The sequence below is a fragment of the Struthio camelus genome, chromosome Z (genome assembly GCF_040807025.1).
Source record: "Struthio camelus isolate bStrCam1 chromosome Z, bStrCam1.hap1, whole genome shotgun sequence".
Classification (NCBI taxonomy): domain Eukaryota; kingdom Metazoa; phylum Chordata; class Aves; order Struthioniformes; family Struthionidae; genus Struthio; species Struthio camelus.
Genome location: NC_090982.1, coordinates 23,620,360 through 23,640,819, shown reverse-complemented (window position 1 = coordinate 23,640,819; position 20,460 = coordinate 23,620,360). Strand labels below are relative to the sequence as shown.

Below are 20,460 nucleotides of genomic sequence, written 5' to 3'. Positions count from 1 at the left end.
TAGAAAACTCAGGGAAGCTAGCCAATATCTTTACCAAGCTTGAGCCTTGGCTTAACTGGCTCTGGACCTGTATGGAGACAGACTCCTTTCACATTTTAGTTTCGTATCCAGTTTTTATCATACAAAGCAACCCAATGATGAGGCACAACAGTGCACACAACTATTGAAATTAGCTCCATTTTTCCTTGTTATGAGCTGCAGCTCATGGAGTAGCTAACTATTAATTCAGTTTTAGAGATGAAACAGTAAAGATAATTAACCTACCTAAAGGAAAGACACTCAGAATTAAAATATAGGTCTTCCTGACTCCATAGCCTCCCTGCATTCCTAAAGATAACAATAAAACACACCTGAATTGATTTCTAGATATCTAACTGCAGCAGAACTCAGGGAGTGGTCACTACTCTCTCAATCTTTTGTTTCCACAGGAAATCTCAAACTGCTTTGTAAGGGAGATCCCTTTGTTGGCACCTCTATTTTATTTATGTGAATGGTACATAATAGAACATAGAACAAAAATAAGCATAGAAGTAAGTGAAGGGTGTTCAGGGACTTGTAGATCCTGAACAATATTTTATTCCACTGACTGTAATGTATCTTTCTTCAAGGCACTGCAGAGCAAAAAGTAGAGGTGTAAGTAGTTTCTTTTTCTTTTTTAAGAATGCAAAGAGAGAGATACAGCATGATAAGCATATGAACATTTTAGTGTTTTGTATTTCTCCTTGAACATGTCTTTATTGTGACCATCAGATCGCAGAATCACAGAATAGCCAAGGTTGGAAGGGATCTCTGGAGATCATCTAGTCCAACCTCCCTGCTCAAGCAGGGTCCTCTACAGCACTTTGCCCAGGATCACGTCCAGGCGAATATCTCTAGCAAAGGAGACTCTACAACCTCTCCGGGCAACCTGTGCCAGTGCTCTGTCACCCCCACAGCAAAGAAGTTTTGCTTCATGTTCAGATGGAACTGCCTGTGGTTCAGTTTGTGCCCGTTGCCTCTTGTCCTGTTGCTGGGCACCACGGAGAAGAGACTGGCCCCATCCTCTTGACATCCTCCCTTCAGATACTTGTACACATACATCAGATCCCCCTTAAGCCTTCTCTTCTCCAGGCTGAACAGGCCCAGCTCGCTCAGCCTTTCTTCACAGGAGGGATGCTCCAGTCTGCTAATCATCTTCGTAGCCCTCCGCTGGTCTCTCTTCAGTAGCTCCATGTCTCTCTTGTACTGGGGGAGCCCAGCACTGGACACAGGACTCCAAATGTGGCCGCACCAGGGCTGAGGAGAGGGGCAGGATCACCTCCCTCCACCTGCTGGCAACACTCAGCCTAATGCACCCCAGGATCCCCTTGGCCTTCTTGGCCACAAGGGCACGTTGCTGCCTCGTGGTGAGCTTGTTGTCCACCACGACTCCCAGGTCCTTCTCTGCAGAGCTCCTTTCCAGCAGGTCAACCCCCAGCCTGGACTGGTGCAGGGGGTTAGTCCTCCCTAAGGGCAAGACCCTGCACTTGCCTATGTTGAACTTCAGGAGTTCAGGAGAAACAACTCTCCGCCCAACTCTCCAGCCTGTCCAGCTCCCTCTGAATGGCAGCACAGATCTCTGGTGTGTCAGCCACTCCCCCCAGTTTAGTATCATCAGCAAACTAGCTGAGGGTGCACTCTGTGCCTTCCTCCAGGGCACTGATGAATAAGTTGAACAAAACTGGGCCCAGCACTGACCCCTGGGGGACACCGCTAGCTACAGGCCTCCAACTAGACTCTGCACCACTGACCACAACCCTCTGAGCTCGGCCATCCAGCCAGTTCTCAAGCCACCTCACTGTCCACTCATCCAGCCCACACTTCCTGAGTTTACCTATGAGGATGTGCTGGGAGACAGTGTCCAAAGCCTTGCTGAAGTCCAGGCAGACAACATCCACTGCTCTCCCCTCATCTACCCAGCCAGTCATTCCATGATAGAAGGCTATCAGGTTGGTCATATCACATCATTACACTTACTAGCCAGAACCTCACTCATGTAAACAATAGCTAGCCTTAAAAAGGCTCAGAATCTATGAGGATTACTGAGGCAATAAGGAAGGGCTGAGAGAGCCAGGCACTTGTGGAGATGTGCACAGGGTGCTATCTAATGGCGAATCCTCAGGCTAGAAACAGATGGGTTTGATTTGTAATGAGAGATTTACATTTTGGAAGACTCATGTCTCTGACTGGTTCCTATCAAGGTAAATTAGGATTTGTGTGGGTTAGACAGATGGCACTACAGAAATGTAGCATGAGAAGTCACTATTGACAGATGTTCTGACTTTAATTTTGACATTTTAAAGTACATAATGAAGATTTTTGAAAAGCTTAGAACATTTACACACATTTGAAGTTCTGTACAATTCTGAAGCTTTCATATTTTTATATATATATATATATATATACACAAACACATGTACAAACACAGAAATATATATATAGATATATAAATATACATATACATACATGCATATATATAAAGTAAGTTGTTATGTTTCTGGGGAACTTTCCTTGTGATACCTTACATAGTGTCTATCAATGGCTGATACATTTCATATTTTGAAACAACAGTAATAGCAGTCTGAGTGTCAGGGCTTTCAGACACAGTATCTCAGAGGACCCTTCCCCAGAGCTCCTGAGAATAAAACACTCTGGCCCGGCTGCAGCGGGGCATCCACTCACCAGACCCGGCTCAAAAGTCAGCAATGAACACATTTTAAATGCAAGTTTGCCATCTAGAGGTCATATCAGGAGGCACTAAGTGCTTCTATTCATAGGAAAAAAAAATAGATGAAGTGTATTTTCTGTATGTATGTTCGTAGAGCACAACTAGCTTAAAAGAGCACTTGCTTTAAAATTCTAGATATTTAGCTTTGTTAGTAATATTATCTGGAAGGTGTCAAGCCTGAAAGGGGATTTTTTTTTTAATGGTCGTAAAACATAATCAGGTAAGTACTTTTCACTTGTTCTTTACTGTAAAGAAAGATTGTTTCGGAAGCACGTTCTTCATTAAAAAGACAGAATTCAAAATTTGTGACAAACAGAGAAAAGACAAAAATTTTGTTTTCTTCTGAATATGAGCACTTTTATTCTCCTTACAAAAATATCTCAAACTAGATGAAAATTTTGGCTTTGGATAATCCTGATTGAGACTTCTGTTTTCCTTTGGTTATACTGCATTAGAAAAGTAGAAGGGGGGCAAGAAAATACCTTTAAAAGATTTTATCACTGAAACATCATCAATGACATTGAGGAAGTCTGCAGAAGGACTAAGAGTCCCACAATTTCTGGAAGTGCCTGGAAGAAGTGCTATTTTTACCATAAGAAATCTCTGCTAACATGTCTTTCTAAAATGCAGGAAATTCTACTGCAATTTAAAATATAACAACAAAGTCTTTACCTGATAATTTTAAGAGAGTAGTGGGGTCTTCACTAGAGTCATTGGTTTTACATCACATGCTAATCTCCCTCCACCCATCCTGGCCCACTCAGTCCACAAGCATTTATAGGAATAAATTAAACTGGCACATATCTGTGCAGGCACTCTTTCTTTGGAAACATGAACTGCTCTTTTCTTGTTCCTCTGTGACTCAAAATATCCTGTTGGGTACAATGTACAATGAGGAACAGATAAGGCAATTTACTATTTTATTTCATTAGCAGAAGATGACTGGCATCTCATGGTCTTTAAATACGGAGATCATGACTGCTACGTCTGCTGATTTGCTATTGCAGCCTCCTCCTTGCTACAATGGGTGTTGTTTGCCTGTGATACTGAAACAACTGGTTTTAAATTTGAAATGTGTGTGTGTGGTGGGGAGAGGAGTGACGCTTACCAGTTACACGAAGAAGGCCTAGCTGTTTACACCACCGCAGCAGGGAGACAGCCCTTCCCAGGAACATCATGCTCGTAACTTAAACCTGGCTGGAAGGAAGCCATGCTCCAAGGTGGGTCAGCAGAAATCCGCAATCCTCCCTTTTTACTTGGAGTTTTCCCTTCCTCTGGAGGCTGAGTGCATGTGCATTTCCTCCCTTCTCCTTAGCAGGTGTCTCTCTCTTCTTACACCTGCCGAAGCCTTCAGTAGTCTCCACTTGTGATTGCCTTTCACAGAGGCCAAGGTTTGCAGGAAAGTGGAGGAAAAGGGGGTAAGCCTGTCCTACCATAAGAAATACTCTTGCTGGTTAACCCCTTTAGCAGAGGTGCCTGCCATATTGCTTACAAGAAGGTGAGAGAGCTGGAGGCTGAAGGCTAGAACCATTTCACCAATACCCTTGCCCAATCTTTGCCATCAGAACGGCTCCTTGGCGGCACAGCACTCAAGCACCAACTTCCCAGGCTCCAGCCTCCCGCTAGATCTGAGGGTGCTGATTCAGCATTTTCATTGCATGAGCGAGCCAGGAAATGATAATCCGAGCCCTGTTCCCCAGCCTGATGCTCTTCCAGGCTGGAGACCGATTTGTAAGAGAAAGGGCAGACCAGCGACCCAAGGAAACGGTAAACACAAAAGAAATCCCAAGGGAGGCATTGCTTAGTCTTAGTGCTCCTATTCTCAAAATGAGCTTTCTGTTGTGCTTTTTTATTACATTTCATAGGGGCTAAACTAACAAGATATTAGCACTGGTGATAGGGTTTTTTAAAACTATTTATTAAAATATATGATTTAAGAATTTTCTCTTAATCAGTGGTAAACAAAACATAGCAAGAGATTTCTTCTGTGTCTCTCCATACATTGGCATTAGAGGTAAAGCACTAGCCAAAAACAGACTACTTGAGGGATTGCAGAAATAAATTGGGCAACAGTTCATTTTCTACTTTCGCTGGCACATAAAGCTTGAATAGAATGACTTCTCTGAGCAAAACAGTATGAATGAGAGAAATGAACTGAATTTTGTAACTCTAAATTTAAATAACAAAAAAAGGTAAAACTACCGTGGCCAGGATTTACTTTGAGAATCCATAACAGTGTATACCAGATAAAGCAGCCAGATCTTCAAAGCAGCTCTCCAAAAAGGAGAGCACTTGCTAGAACAGGCCAAAGACTGTCATCCACATAAAAATCCTGAATTAACAGTTGAGGATGGAATGCAGAGTCAAGGTAGCTAAAGATAATGTAAATATTGCAAATTTTTGCAATTTTGTTTCTAACCTTTACAACACATACTTGACCTTGTGCTTCATTGGTATAAACTTAAGACCTTTCCTCAAACTTCGTCTAGCAGTGAGGCTTCCAGGTTAACAGACAGCAGGAACAAATAATCTGTTTACAAGGTGGACTGAAGTATTCTTATAGTGTGTGACAGCAGTGTATTTCATGAACTTTGCGGGGAAGAAGGACCACATAGCTCTTCCACATAGCTGCAAGGAGCAGCTGAAGAAGTAGTACAAACACATGAGGGAAATGGACTTTCGTAAATACAAATAAGCACTTCTCCATCAAGCAGGTAGAATATGGGGAGGATTCTGTGAATATGCACACTAGCTGCACAGGAACGTAGCTCTAGCTTTTCCTGATGGCATAGTCCGGAGTAAACTAATTTGTATGAAGTCCTTTAGGTGAAAATTATATTTTCTAATGGCCTTTGCCAGACCTAGTGAAGAAGGTTTTCCCTTACTGGAATTGTCCCTATATACCCAGGTTGTTGTTCCCGTGATCAATAAAGTGTGCTGCAGCTGTCTGCGACTTGCTCACCCTACCAAACCAAGAAATCATCTGCCTCTTCCATGGAGTGGAAGGGCTTGTGGCAGTTCTGCAGATTTATGGGTTAGCAAGTCAGTGATCAATTAAAGGAATTTAAATGCCATCAGAGCAGTAGTAGAAAATTGCAGGAGGTCAGGACAAAGGGAAAGAGACGTATCTATATGCTGGTGTGTTCTGCAGAACTTGTTTTGGCAGAGTCCAAATACAATACTTAAGGCCAAATAAGAAGCTTATCAGGCTTATTGATCCTAACCATTTTCAAAAGCAGTAGAAAATTAATCCTACTCCTGAGGCTGAACCACAGAAATTTATGGAGAAATAATTTACTTTGTAAAGCATTACTGGGCCTCCTGTGACATGATACACAAGTGAAACAGCTGCAAATAAAAACATTTCCTGTATTTTTCATTCTTTGAAAAAATGCTGCTATTTCAGGTTCCATCTAAGTTTTAAGCCTTTCATTTTGATCTCTTTTTTCACATAAAACAGAATGATTTGGTTCTACAGCATTCACCACTTTTGTTTACTCTTGGCCCAGGAAAAGAGATCTTTCCACATTCAGGTACCTCAGAGGAGCTACAGAATTTTGCAGGGCCAGGAAAGGCGGCAGCTAAACTGTGAAAAAAGGTAGTAGTCTGGCAACTTGTCTTAAAAAGTTCTTCGGTTTCCATGCAATTTAGCTGATGTTCCCTCCTCTTTCCTCAAGACAACAGAGTTCCAGACTTGCACCAAGGTCTTGCAGAGAAGGCATATGAAGACAAAAGGGGCTGATCTTCACACAGCTTTAGCCTTTTGAATGTATTTCCACTGTCCAGCCACATATCTTACTATATTTACAAATAATTTCATTTGAAATGCTAACTTTTTGTTGGAATTATTGAATATCATGCAAGTTTGATTTATGTGTATTTTGATGGATTTCTGTTCCATAATTTTACTGGCCTTGCCATGAGCCTATGTATATTTTTAGCTTCAGTGACAACGCGAGGTGAGGAGTTCCACAGCTCAATTCTCCTTCCATAGAAATGGCTTTGAATATGTAACCTGATAGCATCATGTAATTTGCCGTATTTCCTGCATTAGAAAAGTCAGTGGTTGATCACTTCTAAAGATGTTTCTTCTCTTAGATAGGGCTAGTTGCAGATCTTAATTTATAGGTGCAGGTGGCACATGTTTGCTTCATTTCCAGCAATTTCAATAACATTTATCTCAAGTCCCTGCTGTCATCAAGTATAAGCAAGCAGAAGTTTAGTGATGTTGTCCTTTCCTCTTCCTTTTCTTAGAGACATGCAATTGTGAACTCCATAAATTAAAAGAAGCAAGGTGATATACTAGGGAAAACACTGGACTGCCATGCAGAAAACTGATTCTTCTTCATGCTTCTGTTGAATGGTCTTAGGCCAACTACATCCTGCCTTTGATTGCCCAACCAATAATGATACCGGAATCCTTTGTAAAGCACCTTTAAATCCATGGATGAAGAGACGTATGTAAGAGGCAGGTGGTACTGCTACATGAATTCAAAAACATGTATCTTTCCTTTTTTGAGGTAGGTTGGGCCTGAGGAATACAAACTGTTAAGATCAAAGATGTGAAGAAGGAACAATCATGTATTGGTACCATCAAAGAAATCTCAGTGGATATTAGGATATAGAGAGCTCTTGAAAGCTGATCAGAACTCTTCCCCAAAGAAAGGGAGGGCCTGCAGCTTGGTGTTATTTCAGAAAGAACCGAGACTCCTGGAACGACTAGTGAAAAAAGCACACACTGGAAATAACTTTATTGTATTAAATCTCTTAAGTACAATTAAATGCATTGCACAGAATATACTCCTACTGAAACGCAAATACAGTTTTTCCCAGAGTTATTACTCTAAATTGAATTGTTTGTCTTCATTTTCTCATTTTTCTTTTTTTCTCAACATAAAGAGAGCATATCATTTTATTCAGCATATATAATAAAGCTGGGATTTAAAAAGAAGTTACAAGAAATAAGGTATTCAAAATCCTAATGAAATTCCCAGTTCTACTGTTCTGACTGGTACAAGCAGGAGTTACTTGGCTGTTTTCTGTACTCACTGAACGGTACAGACCTGAATTGGTCATATCAAAAACATCCAGTCTCTTAAAAGCTTGCACTGGTGTTCATTGCTAATGCACATAAAGAAAAATTATTTTTTACTTTGCATTGATTTGCAGCAATTTTTGTCTTGAAGAATCAAACGCTACACTCTTTCCCTTCTAAATAGGAAAGTAATTAATTCCTCTTGTTCAACAATTAATTGGTTCACAGTTTCTACTTATGTATTGAACATGCCTACTGATAGTTCTTTATGTGAAGAGGAAAGAAATCAGGAAACAGCACACTTATTTTAGTTACACTTTGCAAACATACGTCTTGGCAATATCATGCAGCGTGCTTCATAAGAGAACTATACTCTTCTACCAGTTTCTTCTTCTCATTTAATTTTTCCAGAATGGCATCCATTAAATATGAGGCAAAAGGAAACTGAAAAGGAAACATAATAAGAAAAATGATCATTGAATTTTATTTTCTTCAGGTGAAAACCATATATTAAGTATCTTTAAGCCTTTAGATTTCACTTATTTCTGACAACTACCACACATGCACACATCTGATCTTTAAAGCTGATCTGCCTGGCTGGTGTCTGAAACTTTGCTCTCTATCATGAAAATGATAAAAGAACAGAGTAAAATGAAAAAAGATAAACATCTTATTGAACAATTCATGGTTTACTGACCATGTTAATGATGTAAACTGCAGTACCAGCATCTCTGTCATTTATCTTCAATCAGCTGATCAATATGAGGTTACAGTCATCTCTATAACATGCAGAAATGGTAGTGTACCTGCATTCACTGCTCTCAGGAGGGTAAGAACTACCAGTGCAGCTCTCTATGTTGTAGCGACTGCCTTAGACTAAACTTGCAAACGAAAAAAAAAAACCATGACGGCAAAATTTGTATTTGCATGCTTACAGAGAAAAGCGTAGACCTCTCAAACCTCCTTATAACCTGAGTCTTCAAAGGAAGAGATGCGATACATCATTGTTTGCCATTGCTTTAATATTTAAACCAGGTTTTGTTACACAGTTTTGGTGTATGAGCGCACTGATATTGGAACGTGCTTTTAGAGATGCCACAAAAAACACTTTATCGTTATTCCGCCGAGAGTGGATAGCATGGTGCCAGAGGGGAACCCAATAGTTTTAGTTCACTACTGGGGAGTCTCTGCCAGCTGCAAAGAGTGTTGCCAGCTCTCTTGATCTCCTAGTGAAACCAGTGGTGACAAAGGGCTCAGTTCCACTATAAAAGCAACAGCTGCAGTTTTTACCAGAAGGAGAGATAATTTGACCCTAATAAGGCCACCAGAAATAAATCCAGTAAAATATATCAATTAGTGGAGCAGGCAAATCACAAGTTTTCTCTGGTTTCCACAACCGTAGTTCAAGGCAATGCTTCTGTATGTAGAACTGATTTTATTTTTTCACTTCTCTTTTCCACCGTAAAGAAAAATCTATATGATTCTTGTATTGGACAGAGTACTGCCTACTTTCTATACACACAAAACCAAAGTTATGAAAATAGATTAAAAAAAGATGTAAAAGTACACCAAATACAAATGCTGACATAATGTTAGAACTGATATACAGATATAAATCTATATATGGATATTTATAATTATTAATGAGCCAGGAAATAAAATCTTAAATGACAGTAAGGAAAATCCTTTTAATACTGAGCACCTATCATAGATTGACTATAACGGGACATAAGGCAATGCTGCATTCTGCTCAACAGTCACTTTTTAGTTATGGAAAAGTGTTGATAATATGCATTATTACTTGTCTCTGCAGGAAGGGGGTTTTGGAAGGGCTGGCACTTGGTGGGCTGCCATATCTCCATCTGTCAAATACACCTTTTTGTCTACGGTAAGAATTTTCTGAACTAGTCAATTACACCTGTCAGCCTTCTCCTGCATGCTATTGTGCTTTCAGGGAACAGAGGTATCAACTTACTGAGTGCAAATCTATTCATAGTAATTTAAGATATAATCTTATTCTGTGACACTTACTCGCTACCACGTTGTAAAAACACTGACCCCAGCATCCTGTTCAATCTAATTGTTCTCCCTCATTGCCTACATCTGTTTTTTACAAGAACACTTTAATACTATTTCAAAGTCTCTAATTCTTCTTTCCTAGCTTGACTACATTCATTTTGATACATTTTACCTACTTAATGTTCTGCCCGAGATAAATGTTTCTTATTGATGTCTCTCATTCATATCATTCTGGCTACATTCTACTTGCTGTTCACTATTCTCTGTGGCTTGCATGTCATAGCAAAGCGATCTTTAAAAAAGTCTTTCCATTTAAATCATTCATTTATATCAAGAGCATTGGAAAGTTGAATGTTATGTCACTATTTCACATTTGACGGTTTCAGAGAAAGTGCTGTCTATTTTTGTCTGGTTTTCTTTACTGACACCCAGAACTGGATGATATCCACAGTCTTCATCTTTAATAGAAACCTGTCAGATGTACTTTTAATGACGGCTCTGTAACTATCCTGGGACGATTCCTGTTGCTTTTCTGCTCAGGACTTCACCAAGACTGAAGATGTCTCTCCTCCGAAGCATTCATCCCTGGCTCCAAGCCTGCCATATGCTTGGGAAGGCTCTGGGAGTTCAGCGAGTGCTAAGCACACACCGAAGCAGCAAAATGCTTGTTTATACCACTGATAATTATGTATTTTAATACAGAACAGTATTTCCTTCAAGTGGTTTCCATTAACCTGGGCCACAACCAATTCATCTGAACACTAAGCATTAACAATGATAGCAGTCCTAAATCAGTACATTATGACAAGTTTTAAGAGAAGTAATATTTAATTGATTTGCATAAATTCAGACAACTTGAGAAAACGAAAGAAATCTGGATTTAAAGATTTTTACATATTTTTTGTTTGTTTGTTTTACCTTTACCAGAATTACAGATTTCTGCTTTGGTACTAAAAAGCATAAGGATGGAATACTGGAATATTTCTTACACATCTTATCAATACAGATAGGTATCTTGGTGTATGGATAACTGGAAGGTTATACGGTCTGAGGCAGCCAGGTATTCTGTTGATTATGTTTATTTCTCTCACAGATTTATTCTGACCTTGAGTATGCATCTTTCAGAGATCCTTTCTGTAAAAACTAAACTAGTAATATTAATCAACCTTACCAAATCTCACTCAGCACACATGTGCATAAACACATAGCTTCTCATGTGCCAGTGAAAAGACTCATAATGAATGCAAGGGAATGTTCCTGTTATTCTAATGAGACATGGCATCCCCATCCATGGAGTGCTATATACTCAGACTCTGCTCCACAGACTCATTTATAAATAATAAACGTAAAACCAAAAGTATTTAACTTCTGGAATACACAAATTAGCGGTTACACCTAATATAAATATCCCTATAGAGATCAGCAGTAGAACACTTTTTGCATGACAAAACTATCCAAACAAACGTCAGAACCTGAAACGGAGTTAAGCGAACCACAGAGAATAATCTGAAACAAAACTAAAGAAACTCTCATTTAAAATGATCAAAAGCACTGATTTTCACTGTAGACTACAGTCAAAGTTTTACAAAACTAGCAAACTATAGAGCAATTCTCCATTTCGTTGTTATTCTTTGTCCATTCCACTTTGTGATGGCTGTAAACACATATGTGAGTATATAAATATATATATGTGTGTGCGTGTGCAGGTGTGTACGTATTCCTACCCTGAGCAGTCAAGCCAATTTCTCCTTTTACTCAGACTATGACAAACGATGCAATGTGTTTCCATATCTGTGCATCAAATAAAACACAGATTTATACCACTATGAGTTGTCAATGTCCAAAATGGGAGTTTTTATCCTTGCAACGACAACAAAATCCTTGTTACTACCTGACATTTGGTAGCAATATTAATGGCATCTGGGATCTGGCTCACACTGCACCGGTGCCACTTTTTAACGTGATGGTGACAGTGGTGAGCGCATGTGCGTGTCTGTGCGCGGGTGAGCATGCGCGAGCACGTGTGAGAAGGACACAGACAACGAACAGAGACTTGTTCAAAGAAAAGGGGAGGTAAGAGGCGGGCTGGAGAGACACTATCTGAAGGAAGGCAGGTGAGTCCTAACCTGGGAAATCTGAAACGAAACCACCGTGGCTGTTAATGTACATTCCCAGATGAGACCAGAGGAAATCCATATTTAGAAGCCAGTGTAAATCCTAAAAAGGAGTTGTGGAAAATCCTTAGTGATGAAGACTGAATATACTATTTCAAACCCATGTTCTGGAGACGGATTATATACCTACTTACAGAGAGCCTGGAGAACAGGGGAGGGATTTTTTTCTTTATGTTTTCACCACTGGAATATGATTTGTATATTAATAAGGAGGCCATGAGAGGAAAGGCTTTATTAGGCAGCTTTGTTTATGTGAGATGTGATATCCCTAGGAGTACATGAGGAGGGAGGGAAGACAAGTGCTGCTGTGTATCTGATAAAGAGATGCTGAATCAATGCTGTCATTTGGTACAATGCTTGGTAGAGTTAGGCAGATGATTTGTATTTTATTAAAAAATAGATCTCAGTGACTGCAAGGCAGTAATCTGGATTGGGGCCAACATGCTGTACTCAGACACAAAATTATTAACTGACTGTTCAGAGACAGCATTCCTATAGTCAGTCACAATGAATGAAGGTCTTGGGTGGTACAAGATATCCTCTGCAAGCTAAGTGAAAAGAAGTCATCATCTTGATTTGGCTACATGAGGCCTCTTACAATGAGAGAAAGTTAGAGAAAGGTTTCTGATGACTATAAAAAGACAGTGTTACTATATTGAGCCTGGTTCAAATAATAAGACATGCACACCCAGGAGATGTATGGGAGGGAGCAGCTAGAAACCTCATTCCACATCTTGCAAGCTGTAAACACACCTACATATTGCGATAAACGTTCTTGTGCCCTCCTTCCCCAAATACCATGAAATCCTGAGAACCTGATGGCCGATGGTGTGATACATCTGCCAGCTTCTCTCTCCCAAGCCCAGTCACTAACCCATAATCAGACTGATGTCTCTATGCAGGGAACAAGATACCGCTACGCAGAGACATAAGGCAGGTATTCACACGCAGCGCTGTGAAGTCTCTCCAAGAACAGGCTCTTCGTAGGCAAGAAAAGATCTTACCTTTTATCCTAATGTAAGTTATTCAGATGTCTCATATTTATGCTGTAGTGACACTACTTTCCTCATTGGGTGCTAGGGCATGAATACAAAAGGCAACTGCAAAAAAAACCTGTTGGCCATTTGAGATGTTGGTTTAGACAGTAAGTAATTTTTACCAGCTTTGCAGAATTCAGAACCTGACTGTACTTTCAGACTGAAAGATTCTTATCTACATAGTAACATCCTAAATCAGAGATGCCTTTATCTGATTTTAAGTTTCTCAGCCCTCACAGTTTCTATCACGTGTTGACCAAATAAAGACCTAAATTCTGACTGGAGTCTGTGAACCTCATGAGTGCAAAAAATATTAATCACTGAAATATTAATATTTTTGTAAAGCTGACAGAAATTAGACACTTTCATGTCATAAGAGTACAGATAATAAAGGTATAGATGAAGTGTAAAACAGAGGTGTGCTATAGTTTATGATAACACTCTAGGGGAATCTATAAAATGACAGTAAAAAGCAACTAGTGCTTCCCTCAGTCGCCCCAAAATTCTAATGCAGCAGTAAAATGGCGTATGTCAGTAATAAAAATAAAATGTCTATGACATTTTAAATGTTATCGTACTGTCAACAGAGGAATAAAATTAGGTTGAAGAATGATCTAAAGGGATATGATGCAGTTCATTATGTATAACAGCAACAGCAGCAGTTTCCCAGTGTTCATAAAGGTTTCTCCATTAAATTTACCTCCAGTCAATAATTAGGAGTCCACAAATAAACCTAGGCAATTAAATCAATACTGCTGGGCAATTATGTTCCAAAGTCCTGGCTCAATGGCACAAAAAGATACTATATCAAACTGTAATATTAAGTGATCTGATGCAATTTTCAGCTGAACATTTTCTCAGAATAATGGAAAACAGTAAGCCTGCATCTTTGCTCAAGGTACAAATGTGTACAGAGTTTGCCAACCTGTATCACTAAGTTAACAGCCTGTTTTGAGCAAAGTCCTAACAAAAAACTTGCATTTCCTAATACGCTTTAGTTTTCTGATCAGAAATATTACAAATTACTAAAGGAACCTACGGTCAACTTTTGTACAAGACCCAGGTCAAGCATTTTAAAGGGCACAGAAATCTTCCATGAGCTCCTCCCAAACAGAGCCCAAGAAATCACAGAAATTTCCATCCACATGATTTAGCATGGACAGAAGCGGAAAGCACAGCTGGGTGCTCCTCAGAAGAACTAATCCCCTTGTGATTCTAAAGATGGTCGGCTTCCCAAGCGTTACCTTTACTCTTACAGCTTTCACTGTCTCTCTGTATAAGATGAAGAGGAATGATAACATTCTGCCTAGGATTTTTTAATGATCTGCCCAAGAACAAGAAAAGAATAAGAATTTTTAATCATATCCTGTGAATCTGATTCTTCTTTTGGAGTCTGTAATATGTACCGAATCTCACAATTAATACTGATGTTTTAAAATTTCTTAAAATGAAGGAAATTTAGTGAATAGAAATGTTTGTTTTTATTGCTGCGTTGTGTGTAGCACTAGGAGATATTTAAATTTAAAATATAGTGTTTCTGAGAAAGCCAATAAAAGCAAACAGATATTTCCATCTCTTCTACTGCAGCAATTAAGGAGTCCTCATGGTAGTAAGTTTTGACAATGAAAGAGGGAAAAAGTGTCATTATTTTAAAATCTGGTCATAGTACACAATCTAGACACAGGAGCTATTAAGGATAAAATATTTCAATCTGAAAGTGACTGTTCCCTCGAAATGGCTTTCAAAATATTTTCAATCATTCACATTCTTAATAGAAACGAGCTACATAGCTAAGGACCCATGCTACTGACTATGCATTAGGAATTTGATTTATGAATTTGATTTATGAAAACAAATTTTATTTCATTTCAGATATCAGCTACACATAATCTGAATAAAGGAGACAACCAAAACATAACGGAAAAGTTTCAAGAGTCAATGTATGTTGTCAGTGATGTCCAGACAAAAGCTGACTGTGGCTAGAAAAGCAGGGCTCTCACCTGCCAATAAACTGCCCTTGATCACTTACAAGAGGGGAGCATCCCAACAGACCATGTGTGTATTAAAAAAAAGACTTGAAAGAGAAGAAAAAGTATCACACAGGTCACAGCGGCAGTCTGAATGGACCCCTCAGGGAGTTCCGCTAGTCTCAGCCTTGTCATCCTCTATGCAGCTTTCCTCTCTGCCCAGAAAATGTCGATAGGAAAATGTTTGAGGGGCCTCTGGTGGAAATTTTTTCATTCTTTCTGCATTGACAGGATGCCAAATCAATATTTACTTCCCACTAACAAGCTGCTCGAGGTCTCAGTAGAAAATATTGTAGAGAATGCGGGAAGACACGATAATAAACAGCTGTCTGGCTATGAGGAAAACATGAATTGACTGGAAACAGGTCCACAGTAAAAGGTCACTGAAACCCATGAACTCCTCAGGTGTCCATATCAACTACTAACTTTAAAGGCACATAATAAAAAAATCTCTTTTTCCTAAGAGGTATGAGAGAATGGATCCTTTTCACTCTAGCAAGCATCACAGACTGTCTCAATAATTTAATTAACACATTTGCCAAGATCTGTGCTGGTTTTCTCCAGATATTGTTTTCAGCTGTTAAGTTAGCTACCACAAATCCTAGGTTAACATCTCTTCAGTCTTGTCCAGTGACTCTTATTTTAAGAGAAAAAAAGAAATGCTACAAAAGAAGGATCTGAGTTGCTTTATCACTGTATGGTTTAGGATCATCAATGGCAGTATAACTACAAAGGCAATGGATTAATTATGACCTAAAAACACTTAGCTATTCAGATTAGAAAGTTATAATTCATTAAGGGAAGATATAAATTTAGCACCTGTGCTTCAAGAAGCTTCTGTATATAGTGCAGCCATTCTTTATCTTTTTCAGATTCCATCTTTGTCTTTGCTGTTTCCTAAAAATAGGAAAATATAACAGATACAGTATTTTGACACCCTCCGATAAGAACATGACGAACAATAAAGGACACATGTAACTGGATGTATATTAAGCAAACAGCATGTGGAATTGGGGACTATGTTTGGAAAATTAAATCATAACTGCAAAATGAGAGAGCTCTGTTAAATTTACAGACCTATCCTCAGTGACAATTTTACAAGTTCAACTTAAAGGTTCCTGAGTCTACACACTGACAAATGGAATATGTATCTAAAATCTGTGTACTGCAAATTCATCAACTGTATATTACATTTGTTTTCTGTTTATAGTTGACTATGTGCGCGTTTTACACACACATTCACAACTCTGATTACAAGACACAGGATATAGAAATTACTTTGACAATAACGTAAGTATAGAAAAATACTGCCACAGCCAATCACTTTAAACGGGTCTGTAAGTGCTGGCAAACAGGGCAGGGGTCAGACCATAATGTTCATACTCATGAATGTAGTCTACACTGTGCATATAAATGTACAATGCATCTTCATGTAGCAATTGTGAAAACTCCCTTTTGTGATTTCTGCAATATAGAACTAAATTTTAAGGTGTCACCAGAGGACTGTTGCTAACCAGTAATGGTCAACTCCTAGACGCTCTTATTAAACAAAAAGTGCATAGCCTTTTCCATGCACTATTTGATCAGGCTTTTAAATCCTGTAACTATATTTATTTAATAGACAGTGATTCGATGAAACAGTATCAAATACTTCACAGTAAAATGGACGATAGGATCAACAAGAAAAGCAACGAGCTCCCCCAGAAACCATCTGTCAGCTACAAATACCTTTAATAGGTATCACAACTCAAGAAAGTAAGCATCAACAGAATCAATCTGGCACAGCAAGATACATTCTAATGTTGTTTTCATTAATACAAAAGTCTATTTGAAATGTGTAATCCTATCAAATGGTGTCATAAAAAAGGAAATTCTTAAGAATTTTTAAATAACGGCTCTGTATCTACATGCTCAAATCAGCTTATTTATATTTTATTTATGCATATCCGAAGGCTTAACCCCTTAGTAGTCGCTAATCTGTCCTTTCTATTTAAACCAGACTGTTCTACTCTCTTTGTGGCGGATGGTGTACAATCAGTTTCCAATCTTTAACTGGCAATTCTTTGCCTCAAGAGCAGAAATTGACACCACCTTCTGTTCTGGCCCCTTTTTACTAGAACCCTTAAAATAAATTACCTCATCATCTTCTACTTCTAGTATCTCCTCAAGATCAGTTTTTGAAACATTAAGGATAGATGCTGCCAAGGACTGGGCTCGCTGAACGCACTCTTGGGAAAGACCTTTTTTGCGTGTTCTCACTTCTCCCATTCTTTTTTCCTGTTTGATTTTTGTTCTCAGCTCTTGTATGCTGTGCTGTAACTCTCTGGTTAGAGCCTGGAAGAGGCAAACAGAAAATACTTATTGTAATTTTCTTAAAGTGCAAACACTGTGCAAAAAATAGTATCATTTCGACTAAGCTCCTTAAGGTAGGAACTGTCTTCATTCACATTATCAGTTGAATACGACACATTCTGTAACACAAAATAGCACACTATTCAGAAAATAAAGTATGAATTAATCCCATCTGGATTACATCCATTAAAAGATATAATGTTGTGAAATATTTGTGCAAATATCTTTCCATATGCTTTTAACAAAATGACCATTTTCATAATGCCATCATTAATAAAAGAGAGCAGCTTCCACAGAATCAATTACAAATTTTTTCCTGATTCGGCCCGCCAAAATGTTCTTGAAATAACTTCAGAAGTGTCAGGGCTTACTGTATTCAGAGATCCTTTTTAAGGCTATTTGTACCTCAGTGCATGAAGAAACATCAGTATAACTCTTCAAAACTGTTCCAAACTGGAAATTTTGGTTCTGATTAACAAAAGATAGTTCAAATTTTCCTGACTAGCGATTCTTTCCTATATCCTTTCTACAGTCTAAGTCATCACAGTAGTGGTGATAAACAACCTACGCTTACAGCACACTAGTCCACTATATTATTATTATTCAAGGCTGAGATAGGCACTGTTTTATTTTATATGCAGCTGGCCCATACACAAGGCCTAGCCAAGCCAGGCAGTTTCTTTGCTGGGGTGCTGTTAGCCTATTAAGTAAATGTTTTAAACAGATACAAGTGCAGGCTGCTAGAGAGGAACAGGTGCCAAAGAAGAACCACTATAGCAATGCATCCTTAACCACGGCTTGGAAAAGGTCTGAAGGCCACAGGTACCAAGAGAAGCCTCAATTTTATCTCCCATTTCTGCTACTGAAGACCTTTAATTGGCTTTAAGGAAAAACAAGCGCCTGACAGGAGGTTTGATGCTGCTAATGCTTCATTAATAGCATTACTTTTATTTTCATTACTACCATTGCTATTCACTAATAATAATAGTAGTAATAACAATAATAAAAGAAATTTTTCCTGTGATCATTTCTGTAAGGTGGTATACACTCCTAGGCCAGAAAGATTCTCACAGCTTAAAGAAACAAGAAAAATGGGAGAACGTGGTTAAGAGAAAATTTACTGGTACAGTCTGAAAAGCACAGCTGTTTTAAGGGTTTAAGTGGTAAGTAAGAAGAATAGTTATGTGAGGTGGTAAAAAGGGACTACTGGGATTTAGGAACCATAACAAAAGAACTAGGAAAAGCTAAAAATGGAAAGATCATCAGACAAAAAATAATACTGATAATGAAAGGGAGACAACAAAGCCAACAGACGGAGACCACTCTTCTTAGTTTATTTAAAACTAAAATTGAAGAAACAGTAGGAAACAGCCTGTAGAAAATACCTTGTTAACCTGAATAACCTAAGAGATCCTCTCCAAAAAGCTGAATGGAATCCAAGCAGGATTTCTGGTTTTGTTCCCCAATGCGACACAAGTACTGAATAGTATCTTCCATAGCTGAACCTGAGCCAAACTGTGTAACAAAAATGTTGAAGGTTCAAGTGCCTAATTCTCCCATATCCAAAATTCTCCGGTTCAGTTAAATGTTTGCATAACTAAGGTTATTTTGTTTTAAAATATTTGTGCAAGTTCGACAAACATTCTGTAAAAGCACAGTGAGATGATATCATTTAAATATTGTTGGTTAGAGAGATAAGAGCAGTAACTCAATGTCAGAAGATCCTTCTAGTATATTCAACTTGCCTGAGTCAGGCAGAACTGCAGTTGTCAAGACAGACACCTTGGCTAAGTTTAAAATGGGAGAATGAAATTTTCTTTTGACCGTCATATGTAGGGCTCATTTTATTAAACAATCTCTCATCAGTAGTTGATAAAATTCCTGAAAAGTCTTTTGCTGCACCCTGCCTTCATCTCATAGAAACTGACTGCAGAATTATGAAGCCTGTTTATTGGCATTTAGGGTAAAGTACTTTATGGCCTCTAGTGCATTCAAAACACAGTCATTAGAGAGCATTTGCTGACATATTTCAAAAAAACCAAAACACATTCATCTGATTCTAGGATCTACTTATTTTTATACGACTTTTCCAACTTAATATTTTTCTATATTTAGCTAAAAATTAAATATTAGAAAAAAAATTACTCTAACACAAATTTGAGGAGAGGAGGGACAATGAAATTTGTCCAGTTTCCTTATTCAAGAGTGGATCCCACCTTCTGTAGCATTTCCAGCAGAATATCTTGTACATACACCTTCCTGTGAGTAAGCTGAGAGGAGAGAAGAGACTTGATATGTTATGGGCAAGGAATTAAGACAACTTTGATCCAGCTCTCAGAAAGAAATAGACTAAGAGGGTAGAGAACCCCAAAGAGAAAAGCACAACACAAGCTGTGAGAGAAAACTATAGATGCATCACAACAGGTTTCTGTAGCATTTGAAATGGTCCAACAGCAAGTTGGCTCCTACAACATTTTAGTGTGTACTTAAAAAATAAATGTATTTGACCATGGTCAAATAAGCTCAGCTCTCCTTTTCCAATCAAGTTAAAGCTTCCAAAGTTTTAAAAATAATGAGAACTCGGTCAAATAGATAATCCAGTCAGGAGGTGCACACTGGTATGCTGATATAAAGAAGAAATGTAAATTAAAGAGTCAAAATACAAGAAAATGAATTGCACAGCTAAGTGGAAAGACTACTACTAATGATAAATATCCAAGTAAAGACAAACAAGAAGCATTATACCAAACATTAACTTGAACATCTCGGACAATATAAACACTGCCAGACAATATTATTATGAGATAAGACATTATTAGATAAATTTTATAAGTGGATATAAACTCCAAAAGAGGCTCATGGTTAATGAATAAGTTAATGGCAATAGCAACAGCAGAACCTAGAAACTGTGACTCTACACTTCCTGATCCATTAGTTCAGCTTATCAGAAAGGAAGGTACAAGAGAAAGCCTAGAGAAACCATAGCAAAAGACCAAAAAAAACCTGGAAGTTTAAACAAAAAATAACGAAAGAGAAAATTAAAATCAACAGTTTTTGATACGCAAACTTG

The 20,460-nt window shown here is 38.4% G+C and overlaps 1 protein-coding gene across 9 annotated transcripts in view; it reads right to left on the bottom strand.

Moving 5' to 3' along the window:
* Positions 1 to 7,464: 7,464 nt before the first annotated feature.
* Positions 7,465 to 20,460, bottom strand: part of CNTLN (centlein) — a 199,158-nt gene continuing 186,162 nt past the window's right edge. For 3 of the 9 annotated variants that reach the window (XM_068928893.1, XM_068928895.1, XM_068928898.1), the window contains 3 exons: positions 17,175 to 17,372; positions 15,858 to 15,935; positions 7,469 to 8,225 (listed from right to left, as the gene is read on the bottom strand). In XM_068928893.1, coding sequence (XP_068784994.1) covers positions 8,124 to 8,225; positions 15,858 to 15,935; positions 17,175 to 17,372 — 378 coding nt within the window. In that variant the 3' untranslated portion in view covers positions 7,469 to 8,123. Of the gene's footprint in view, positions 8,226 to 15,857; positions 15,936 to 17,174; positions 17,373 to 20,460 lie in introns of all 9 variants that reach the window. The other 6 variants (XM_068928901.1, XM_068928902.1, XM_068928903.1 and 3 more) reach the window with 4 other exon arrangements.